At 53.4% G+C, this 12018-nt stretch overlaps 1 protein-coding gene across 3 annotated transcripts in view; it reads right to left on the bottom strand.

Moving 5' to 3' along the window:
* Positions 1–483: 483 nt before the first annotated feature.
* Positions 484–12018, bottom strand: part of ZSWIM4 (zinc finger SWIM-type containing 4) — a 41353-nt gene continuing 29818 nt past the window's right edge. For 2 of the 3 annotated variants that reach the window (XM_032169913.2, XM_032169912.2), the window contains exons 10-13: positions 9846–10000; positions 7318–7481; positions 4002–4083; positions 515–2554 (exon numbers count right to left, since the gene is read on the bottom strand). In XM_032169913.2, the coding sequence (XP_032025804.1) occupies positions 1695–2554; positions 4002–4083; positions 7318–7481; positions 9846–10000 (1261 nt within the window). In that variant the 3' untranslated portion in view covers positions 515–1694. Of the gene's footprint in view, positions 2555–4001; positions 4084–7317; positions 7482–9845; positions 10001–12018 lie in introns of all 3 variants that reach the window. The other variant, XM_032169911.2, reaches the window with a different exon arrangement.

Raw genomic sequence — 12018 nt, 5'->3', positions numbered from 1 at the left:
GTGGTGACGATTAAATGACAGTGGTAACGCATTCGGCCTGTGTTCCCTCATGGTGAGCTGTTCATCCCTGTTTTGAAATATTTACATAAGGCCGGGCACGGTGGCTCACGCCTGTAATCCCAGCACTTTGGGAGGCTGAGGCGGGCAGATCACCTGAGGTCAGGTGTTCGAGACCAGCCTGGCCAACATGGCGAAACCCCGTCTCTACTAAAAAATACAAAAATTAGCCCGGTGTGGTGGTGCATGCCTGTAATCCCAGCTACTTGGGAGGCTGAGCCAGGAGAATCGCTTGAACTCGGGAGGTGGAGGTTGGAGTGAGCCCAGATCACGCTACTGCACTCCAGCCTGGGCAACAAAGACCAAAAAAAAAAAAAAAAAAAAAAAAGAGATATTTACATAATTGCCATGGAATGAAACCAGCAGTCGCTCCCATCCCACCCCTCGCTTGGCACTGCACCCAGAAATAAGGCCAGACTTTTTTTTTTTTTTTTTTTTTTTTTTTTTTTTGCGGAGGAAACGAGGTTGAGGGTGTGAGTGGCTCTGGAGATGCACCCCAGTCTCAAAATAAAATTAAAAAGAAAAATTTCTGTTCAATCTTTGAAAAAAAAAAAGGAAAAGGACATATAATACACCATTCAATAAATAGAAAAAAAGTTACAAAATGATGTGATCTTTTGTCCTTAATATATAAGAAGGGAAAAGATGTGGGGGTGACTTGGGGGGTGATGTTCTCCCTTCTCCTCCCTGGGTCAAGGTGGGGGAAAGGAAGGATGGCCAAAAAGAGAGGGCGGCAGGGACTTAGGTGCAGAGAGAAAGGCAGGTAAGTGCCGGGAAAAATGAAAACAGAGTAAGATGAGGGGCGAAGCAGAAAGACAGGAGAAGAAAGGGTGAAAAAGAGAGCCAGAAACACACCAAGATGCAGGTCTCTTTCCTTTCCAGATCGGGGCTGGGGGGTCTCTGGCTCTCTCGCATCTGTGTCCCCTGACCCCAGGTTGGGAGGGGCAGTGTGAGCCTCGCTCAGTTCCTGAGTTGTATGTTCAGTGACTAGCAGGTTAGAAGAGAGGGGCAGCGAGGACTTCCCTAACCCTGAGCCCACCCTGGGACCCTAGTGCCCAAGGAAATGGGGGTCCTGGCTGGATAGGAGGATAAAGGGGTGAGGTATGAGGCTGAGGCCTGAGGCCTCTTCAATTCCTTCAGTGGGGGTGAGCCATTGGTCCTGGCTGGGCAGCCACTCTGGAGGTGGCATAACGGGGGGCCCTGAGCAGTAGGGGGTTGGGGAGGACCCCGGCCACCCAGGGTGGGGTTTGGGGAAAATGTGCTACATTGACTTAGAGGGCCGATTTCTGGAAAGTCCTGCCTCCCAGCCTCCCTCCTGGAGCCCAAGCCAGTCTGGGTAAGGGGAGTTTGCCTATTGCTTTTGGGGTGCCCAAAGTGGGGTCATACCAGCAGCCCAAGCACACACCCCTTCCAGGCTTCTGGGTGGCCGTATGGCTTCTACTTCTGGAGTCTTGTACACTTGCTCACAGACTCCCAGGCACACACATGGCAGGATGCTGCTTCCCCTGCCCCCTATCTCCAGCCGGGCTCCTTCCCTGACTTAATAATACTGAAATGCCACGTGGGCCTAATTGGAGAGCAAGGGTGGGGGATGCAGGGGCGAGGGGGATCCCCACTCCCACGCACCCCACTGTCCCTCAACCAAAACGCTCCCGCACCAAAAGCATGAGTTTCTTCTTGCCCTTGTAGGTCTGTTTGAGGTTCTCCAAGAACTGTGCGAACTGGAGGTGCCCGTCGGGCGCCAGCAGGAAGGTCTCCCGGGCCTTGCCCAGGAATTCGATGAAATCCCCATAGTGCCGCGGGCTGATGTGCGTGAGGCGCGAGTGGCTGGTGGTGATGTAGGCGGTGACCGCCGCGTCCAGGAGCTGGCAGAGCGGCGCCCGGTCGGCACCCAGTGGCTTGGCGGCCCGGCGTGCCCCTAAGGGGCCCAGGCCGGGCGCCGAGAGAGTCCAGCGGCGCAGAATATCGGACAGCATTGGGGCACAGTGGATGCTGCGGATGATGAGGGGGACGATGGCAGAGAGCTCGTGCCGGCCCAGGGAGTGGCTGAGCGAGCAGGCCCAAAGCACGTCGTTGACGGCAGGGTGGCTGTCCTGGTTGAAGGCGATGCTGAGCTGCGCCAGGGCCAGCGTCGCCAGCTTGTAGGCCCGGAGTGGCAGCCCGCGGTGCTCCATATAGCGGGCCACAGTGAAGAGGTGGGCGTGGCCCAGGCCGCCGGCCGCCGCGTCCAGCACGATCTGGTAGGCCGCCTCGAAGGCCGAGTGGTTCTTCTCGCACAGGGTCAGGGCAGGCAAGGCGCAGTTCTGAGGGTCCTTCATGGCGCACTGCAAGGCCAGGGTGCGGGCGCAGGCCCAGAGCTCCTCCCTCCGGGGTGTGTCCAGCTGCAGTCGCAGCAGAGTGGCATGTGTGGTGCCCGTCACTGCCACGATGGTAGCCGCCTCCACCGGTGTGAATAAGGAATACCAGTTCTGCATGATATTCATCAGGGCTTGCGGGCCTGGTGGGAGGTGAGTGAGGGAAATCCGTCAGGAGGCGGGGGCAGAGACACGTACATGTATGCGTGGGTTAACCATGACACTGCCACCTCCACTTCCACCTCCACACCATGCTGAACAGAAATGTCCTTTCCAAATCATCACGGCACAGCTGGACTAGGTGGGAATCACGTGTGTAGAAGGCTAAGCTTTGGAGCCTCTTTCTGCAACTCCCTCAACTCCCTGCAGCCACATTAGCCTGGCCAGCCTCCAGGCCTTTGTCCAGCTCCATCGGCTGGCCAGCCATTCCCTCCCGGCCAAGCCCTGAGCACAGGCTGGAATCGGGGAAGAGTCTCTACCTCTCTTCCCTTTTTTTTTGAGACGGAGTCTCGCTCTGTCTCCCAGGCTGGAGTGCACGGGCCCGATCTCGGCTCGCTGAAAGCTCTGCCTCCCGGGGTCCACGCCATTCTCCTGCCTCAGCCTCCCGAGTAGCTGGGACTACAGGTGCCCGCCACCACGCCCGGCTAATTTTTTGTATTTTTAGTAGAGACAGGGTTTCACCGTGTTAGCCAGGATGGTCTCAATCTCCTGACCTTGTGATCTGCCCATTTTGAGACGGAGTCTTGCTCTGTCACCCAGGCTGGAGTGCAGTAGTAAGTTCTTGGCTCACTGCAACCTCTGTCTCCTGGGTTCCAGCAATTCTCCTGCCTCAGCCTCCTGAGTAGCTGGAATTACAGGCACATACCACCACACCTGGCTAATTTTTGTATTTTTAGTAGAGATGGGGTTTTGCCATGTTGGCCAGGCTGGTCTCGAACTCCTGATCTCAAGTGATCCACCCGCCTTGGCCTCCCAAAGTGCTAGGATTACAGGCGTGAGCCAATGCGCCCGGCCTTCTTTCCTTTTGTTAAACAATTTTTTAGAGACAGGGTCTCACCCTGCCACTAAGGCTGGAGTGCAGTGGCACAATCACAGCTCACTGCAGCCTCAATCTCCTGGGCTCAAGTGATTTTCCCACCTCAGCCCCCCGGATAGGACTATAGGTGTGTGCCACCATGCCTGGCTTGCTTCTCTCTCTCTTTTTTTTTTTTTTTCCAGAGGAGGTTTTCCTCTGTCGCCCAGGCTGGAGTGCAGTGGTACGATCATGGCTAACTGTAGCGTTGACCTCCTGGGCTCAAGCGATCCATCCTCCTGCTTCAGCCTCCCAAGCAGCTGGAACTACAGGCACGTGCCACCACACCCAGCTAATTTTTAATTTTTTGTAGAGATGGGGCCTCACTATGTTACCCAGGCTGCTCTTGAACTCCTGGGCTCAAGTGATCCTCCCACCTTGGCCTCCCAAAGTGCTGGGATTACAGGAGTGAGCCACCACGCCCGGCCGCTTCTCTTTCTTGTCTCCCTGGTTCTCTCAGCGCCCTCTGCAGAACCAGAACAGCGAGGTGGGCGGCAGGTCCCCTTAGGGGCTCTCACCAATCTCTGTGGCACAGTTGACCAGCCAGCGCACCATCTCCCTCCGCCGCCAGGTCATCACGTTCAGAGTCATCCGCATCACCTGCAGGGTAGGGGTGGGGAGAAGGGAGTTAGCGCGAGTCTTGTGCTGGCCTATGGAGGGGTGTTGGGAGATGGAGGATCCCAGAAACACTTGGAGGTTAAAGCTGATCCAATGAACCCAGGTAAGTGATCTCAACTTTCTGGGCCTCAGTTTCCTTACCTAGAAAATGGAGATGAAATAGTATCTGTCTCATAGGATTGTTTTTTGTTTGTTTTTTGTTTTTTTGTTTTTTGAGATGGAATCTTGCTCCGTCACCCAGACTGGCATGCAGTGGTGCGATCTTGGCTCACTACAACCTCCGCCTCCCGAGTTCAAGCATTCTCCTGCCTCAGGCTCCCAAGTAGCTGGGATTACAGGTGCCCGCCACCATGCTCAGCTAATTTTTGTATTTTTAGTAGAGATTGGGTTTCACTATGTTGGCCAGGCTGGCCTCGAACTCCTGACCTCAAGTGATCTGCTCGCCTCAGCCTCCCAAAATGCTGGGATTATAGGTGTGAGCCACTGCACCCAGCCTGATTGTTGTGAGAAATAAACAAAATTGCGTAGGTGAAGCCTTCTGCAAGGTGCTTGTTGCTTGAAAATGCTCTCAGGTAATGTCAGCTGTTAATATCACTGCTGTTGTTGCTGTTCTTCTGAAGTGAGGCCTCACGGATCCTACCCCAGATCCTACCTCATAGATCCTATGCCAGAACAAACCAAACCATCCCCTCTCTCCTGAAACCTCCATGCTTCCTGTCGGCTCCTCTCCCTTGCCTCAAAGCACCTGCTGTATAAGCCCCACCTCCGTTAGGTCCCACCACCAATCAGTAGCTCACATGCTTGCCTCTCCCCTGAGCCCCACCCACAGGTCCTGTCCTGCAGACCTGGCCTTCTGTAAGCTCCTACCTCATGGGTAGCCTCTGAAAGCTCCTTGTCTTGCTCCCCACCCTACAACGGCTCCAATCAGGAGGCTGTCCAGGGCTGATTCTGCATCCTGCTGGCCCTTGTTTGTTCTACCTGGGAAGATCCCCAATTTCTTTCTTTTCTTTTCTTTCTTTCTTTCTTTTTTTTTTTTTTTTTGAGGGTATTACTCTGTCGCTGGGGCTGAAGTGCAGTTGTGGTCTCTCGGCTCACTGTAACCTACGCCTCCTGGGTTCATGTGATTCTCCTGCCTCAGCCTCCCGGGCAGCTGAGACGACAGGCGTCCACCACCACACAAGGCTAATTTTTGGGAGAGACAGGTTTTTGCTGTGTTGGCCAGGCTGGTCTTGAACTCCTGGCCTCAAGCGATCCACATTGGCCTCCCAAAGTGCTGGGATTATAGGCATGAACCACGGGCCTGGCCCCAACTTCTTTTTTCTTTTCTGTTTTTTTCTTTTAGAGTTGGGGTCTTCTTGCTCTGTTACCTGGAGTACAGTGGCGCGATCATAGCTCACTGCTGCCGCCTCAAACTCCTGGCCTCAAGCGATCCTCCCGCCTCAGCCTCCTGAGGAGCTGGGACTACAGGGGTGCACCATCACACTTGGCTAATTTTTAAAGTTTTTTGTAGAGATGGGGGTCTCACTATGTTGCCCAGGCCAATCTCAAACTCCTGGCCCCAAGCAATCCTCCCACCTTGGCCTCCCAAAATGCTGGAATTACAGGTGTGAGGCACTGTGCCCGGCCCTATTCCTTATCTTCTTAGTGAACTTCTGCCACCCTTTGAGGCCCCGCCCCTTACCTGTCTATCCTGCAGACCCCACCCTCCTCCAGGTCCCATGGGGCCCACACCCTACCAATGACACCTTTCCAGCAAGCTGCACCCAAGATTTGGCCTTGCAGGACCACCCTTTGTTCGGCCCCTGGGGATGACCCACACACTCAGTTGCAGGCCCTGCATACAGGACTTTTTTTTTTTTTCTGAGACGGAGTCTTGTTCTGTCCTTCAGGCTGGAGTGCAGTGGTGTGATTTTGGCTCACTGCAACCTCTGCCTCTCGGGTTCAAGGGATTCTCCTGCCTCAACCTCTCCAGTAGCTGGGTGTGTGCCACAACGCTTGGCTAATTTCTGTATTTTTAGTAGAGACGGAGTTTCATCATGTTGGCCAGGCTGGTCTCGAACTCTTGACCTCGTGATCCACCCACTTCAGCCTCCCAAAGTGCTGGGATTACAGGTGTGAGCCACCACACTCGGGCTCATACACGATTTTCTTTTTTTTTTTTTTTTTTTTTTTTGAGACGGAGTCTTGCTCTGTCGCCCAGGCTGGAGTGCAGTGGCGCAGTCTCGGCTCACTGCAAGCTCCACCTCCCGGGTTCACGCCATTCTCCTGCCTCAGCCTCTCCGAGTAGCTGGGACTACAGGCGCCCGCCACTACGCCCGGCTAATTTTTTTGTATTTTTAGTAGAGACGGGGTTTCACTGTGGTCTCGATCTGCTGACCTCGTGATCCGCCCGCCTCGGCCTCCCAAAGTGCTGGGATTACAAGCGTGAGCCACCGCGCCCGGCCACATACACGATTTTCAACCACAGACCCCACCCCTAGAGTTGGCATCTCATCTTCAGGACCTTCCCCCAGGTCAGCCCCTCAGTGGTGAATCCCTCTCCTTAGGCGGCAATCCTCTTCAGGCCCCGCCCCCAAGGAAGCTCCTTATGCTAGGCTCTGCCCCACCCTCAGCTTCAAACCCACCCACCCATGATCCTTAACCAATAGCACATCACTCCCAGGCCCCACCCCCAGGCTCCGCTTGCGATCCATCTGCTGGCTTGCAGGCCCTGCCTCTCTGCTCGTGACAACTCTCCCCTAGACCTCAGTCCCCTCCATAGACGGATTCTATTAATAATTCGTAGGCTTCATCCCTACTGGGAACCCCATTCCCACACTCCCAAGACTTACAGACCTTGCCCTTCTGTGGCCCCGCCCCCAAAGGTGAGGTTCACACTCAGGCCCCACCTGCAGAGGTGTGGCCCACATGAAGACCCCATCCCCAGAGACATGATTCATCCAGTCCCCATTCCCAGGGCAGTGGCTCACTCATGCCACGCCCCCAAGGCAGTGGCCCACACTCAGGCCACGCCCTCAGAGGGGTGGCTCACTCACAGTCCCCGCCCCAAGGGGAGTGGCTCTCGCTCAGTCTCCAGCCACAGAGGAACAGCTCACGCAAATGCCAGGCCCCCAGCGAAGTGGCTCACACTCAGCCCATGCCCCCGGAGGCGCAGCTCACAGTCAGTCCTGGCCCCGAGCCAGCACCGCCCTCCCGCATCCGCCTGGCAGCCCTCACCTGCAGCCCCAGCTCCAGTGCGATGCCCAGCAGCGTGGTGTCTGGTGGGGTGCTGACCGGGGTGGCTGTCTTGCAGGCGTCCTGCGCCAGCTTAAAGAGCAGGGCCGGAGAGTGGATGTTCTGCTGGATGGAGCCCAGTACCGTGTGCAGCCACTTGGGGTCTCCTGGGTGAAGGGCGGGACAGAGGACACCGTCGGATACACCTCAGCACCAGCCTCTGACCATCACCCGACCTGTTCACACAGACCCTTCCACCCAGGGGCACATGTGTGAGTGTGGAGGGATGTGTACTGGGCAATGGCTGTGTGAAGATTCAGACCTCAGTGCCCCCAGCCCTTGCCAATTATCTCCTCTCTGGCCCTTTCCTGTTACAGAAAGCCACCTAGGGGCTGGGCACAGTGGCTCACACCTGTAATCCCAGCACTTTGGGAGGCCGAGGTGGGTGGATCACAGGTCAAGAGTTCGAGACCAGTGTGGCCAACATGGCGAAACCCCGTCTACAAAAATTAGCTGGGCGTGGTGGCAGGTGCCTGTAATCCCAGCTACTTGGGAGGATGAGGCATGAGAATCGCTTGAACCTGGGAGGCAGAGGTTGCAGTGAGCTGAGATGGCACCACTGTACTCCAGGCTAGATGATAGAGTGATATCCATCTCAAAAAAAAAAAAAGAAAAAAGAAAAGAAAGCCACCTAGGGATCCTGTGGACCTCTCCCTCATCTCAAGGGCATTGGTTGCACACCCAGAATGCCAGGGTTCAAATCCTGGTCCTGCCACCCACTAGCTGTGTGACCCTGAGCAAGTCACTTCACCTCTCTGTACCCTGGCTGCCCCATCTATAAAATGGGTAACACTCGGCCGGGCGCGGTGGCTCACGCCTGTAATCCCAGCACTTTGGGAGGCCGAGGCAGGCAGATCACGAGGTCAGGAGATCGAGACCATCCTGGCTAACACGGTGAAACCCCGTCTCTACTAAAAATACAAAAAATTAGCCGGGCACGGTAGCGGGCGCCTGTAGTCCCAGCTACTCGGGAGGCTGAGGCAGGAGAATGGCGTGAACCCGGGAGGCGGAGCTTGCAGTGAGCCGAGATCGCGCCACTGCACTCTGGCCTGGGTGAAAGAGCAAGACTCCGTCTCAAAATAAATAAATAAATAAATAAATAAAATAAAATGGGTAACACTCAGGCAATGGAACCCACCTCACAGGGTGGTTGTGGGCCCATACTTGGCAAGGCCTTAACATGGCAAGAAGCTGCTCAAATGTTAGCTTTTATTATTATTATTATTATTATTATATTATTTTAAGATGGAGTTTTGCTCTTGTTTTCCAGGCTGGAGTGCAACGGTGCAGTCTCAGCTCACTGTAACCTTTGCCTCCTGGGCTCAAGTGATTCTCCTGCCTCAGCCTCCCAAGTAGCTGAGATTATAGCTGCCCGCCACCACGCCTGGCTAATTTTCATATTTTTAGTAGACACGGGGTTTCACCATGTTGGCCAGGCTGGTCTCAAACTCCTGACCTCAGGTGATCCCCCGGCCTTGGCCTCCCAAAGTGCTGGGATTATAGCCACGCACCACTGTGCCTGGCTAATTTTTGCATTTTTAGTAGAGATGGGGCTTCACCATATTGGCTAGGCTGGTCTTGAACTCCTGGCCTCAAGTGACTTGCTGGTCCCGAACTCCTGGCCTCAAGTGATTTGCCCGCCTCAGCCTCCCAAAGTGCTGGGATTATAGGCATAAGCTACCGTGCCCAGCCAATAATTAGGTTTAGATGAGGTCACGAAGTTCAGGTACTCATGAGACAGTTGGTGACCTTAGAAGAAGATACACTGGAGAAATTTAACTTTTCCTCTGTCTCTCCTCTCTCCCTCTTCTCTTTCTTCTCTCTCTCCTCTCTGACACCTGACTCCTCTCTCTCCCTCTCTCTCTATCCCCCCCTACTATCTCTCCTTTCTCCCTCTCTCTCTCTCTCTCTCCCAGCCTCCTCTCACTTTCCTCTCTACTCCCCCCTCCACTCCCCCCAACTCTCAACAAAGCAAGAAGGTGGCCGTCTGTAAGCTGGGAAGAGAGCCCTCACCAGGAACTAGCCATATTGACATAGTGATCTTAGACTTCTAGCCTCTAGAAATGTGAGAAAATAAATTTTTGTTGTTGAAGTCACGCAGTCTCTGGTGTTTTGTTACAGCAGCCTGAGCTAAGACACCAGGTACCCGCATGGCTCCACCTCACCTTCCGGTCTCTGCTTAAATGTTCACCTGTTTTATTCCACTCCGTGGCACTTGTTACCGTCTCATGTACTGCATCACTCTCTTCTCCCCACTAGAATGTCATTCCACAGGGCAGGGGATCTGGGACAGTTTTGTCACCTGCTACATCCCCAGCACCTGACACAGTGTCCGGTATATATAGGAGGTGCTCAAAGAATGTAGGTGGAATTTTGTGAAAGGATAAGAGGAGGTAGGAAAGTTAAGAGGGAAGGAAGAAGGAGATGACAGAGGAGGAAGACAAAGGAATCGGGACAGCTGCCAGCCTCACCCTTGGCAGCTGTCAACATGGTGGAAGCCAGTTCACACTGGCGGGTCTCCAGGTGGCCAAGGATGAACCAGCGGGGGAAGCGGTTGCTCATGATGGAGTCCAGTGGGCTGGGATGAGGTTCTCCAGCAGGAAATGCTGTCTCCAGTACGGGCAGCCTGGGTAAGGGGAGAAGTGAGCCATGGTGAGGAGGGGCTGCTGTTCCCATTCTCTCTAGGAGACAGAGAAGCCTCCTGCCCCAGCCTCCCCACTTCAGCCAGCAGAGCCCTGAGAGCCCAAGATGATGGAAGATGTGTGTGCAAGATGTTCACTGCAGTGTTGTTTATAAATTGATACATTTACTTATTTTAGAGACAGGGTCTCATTCTGTCACCCAGGCTGGAGTCCTGTGGGGCAATCATAGCTCACTGAAGCCTCGAACTTCTGGGCTCAAGTGATCCTCCCACTTTAGCCTCCTGAGTAGCTGGGACTACAGGCTGTGCCACCATACCTGGCTTTTTTCTTTCTTTTTTTTTTTTTGAGACGGAGTTTTGCTCTTTTTGCCCAGGCTGGAGTGCAATGGTGCAATCTCGGCTTCACTGCAACCTCACCCTCCCTGGTTCAAGCGATTCTCCTGCCTCAGCCTCCCGAGTAGCTGGGATTACAGGCCATGTGCCACCATGCCAGTTAATTTTTTATTTTTAGTACAGACAGGGTTTCTCCATGTTGGTCAGGCTGGTCTTGAACTCCTGACCTCAGATGATTTGCCCGCCTCAGCCTCCCAAAGTGCTGGGATTACAGGTGTGAGCCACCACACCTGGCCTTTTCTTTCCCTTTCTTCCTTTCTTTCTTTCTTTATCTTTTTAAAGACGGGGTCTTGCTATGTTGCCCAGGCTGGTCTCAAACTCCTGGTCTCAAGTGATTCTCCTGTCTCAGTCTCCTTGTAAGCTGTATTGTTAAGTGGCTCACCATATATGCAGTTTTGTGTTTAGAAAGTTATTCAAGGCCAGGCACAGTGGCTCATGCCTGTAATTTTAGCACTTTGGGAGGCTGAGGCAGGCAGATTGCTTGAGCCCAGGAGTTTGAGACCAGCATGGGCAACATGTGAAACCCTGTCTCTACAAAAAATACAAAAATTAGTTGAGGGTGGTGGTGGGCTCCTGTAGTTCAAACTACTCAGAAGGCTGAGGTGGGACGATCACCTGAGCTTGGGAGTTAAGGCTGCGGTGAACTGTGATAATGCCACTGCACCCCATCCAGCCTGGGTGACAGAATGAGTCCGTCTCAACAACAACAACAACAACAACAAAAAAAAAAAAAAAAAGGAAAGAAAAAGAAGAAAGTTATTCAAAGTTGCCAGATGATAGGATTAACAGCATGAAATAGGACTCAAGGCTAGCCTCATTCCAAATATTACCTGAACTTCCTTGCTGTTCTGTTCCTTTAGATAGAAAATGAGAGTAAACATACTTATTTTGCTAGGTTGTTTTGAAGATTATATGAGGTACTGAGTCATGGACTCAGACAAGAGGCCAGTACCTTTTTTCTACAAAGGGCTGGACCAATAATATTTTGGGTTTTGCAGGGTCTTTAGTCTGTATTTCTTTTTTTTTTTTAAGAGAGTCTCTCTCTGTCACCCAGCTGGAGTGCAGTGCCGCAATCTTGGCTCACTGTAACCTCTGTTTCCCAAGCTCAAGCAATTCTCATGCCTCAGCCTCCCGAGTTTCTGGGATTACAGGTGTGTGCCACTGTGCCCGGCTAATTTTTGTATCTTTGTTTTTATTATTATTATTATTATTTTTTTTTGAGACAGAGTTTTGCTCTTGTTGCCCAGGCTGGAGTGCAATGGCACAATCTCGGCTCACTGCAAACTCCGCCTCCCAGGTTCAAATGATTCTCTTGCCTCAGCCTCCCTAGTAGCTGGGATTACAGGCGTGTACTACCACGCCTGGCTAATTTTGTATTTTTAGTAGAGACGGGGTTTCTCCATGTTGGTCAGGCTGGTCTCAAACTCTTGACCTCAGGTGATCCGCCCTCCTCGGCCTCCCAAAGTACTGGGATTATAGGCGTGAACCATGGCTCCTGGCCCTAATTTTTGTATTTTTAGTAGACATGGGGTTGCATCATGTTGGCCAGGCTGGTCTTGAACTCCTGTCCTCAAGTGATTCGCCCGTCTCGGCCTCCCAAAGTGCTAGGA

This window comes from Hylobates moloch, unplaced genomic scaffold, assembly GCF_009828535.3.
Source record: "Hylobates moloch isolate HMO894 unplaced genomic scaffold, HMol_V3 SCAFFOLD_12, whole genome shotgun sequence".
NCBI lineage: Eukaryota > Metazoa > Chordata > Mammalia > Primates > Hylobatidae > Hylobates > Hylobates moloch.
This window is presented reverse-complemented; position numbering and strand designations above follow the sequence as displayed.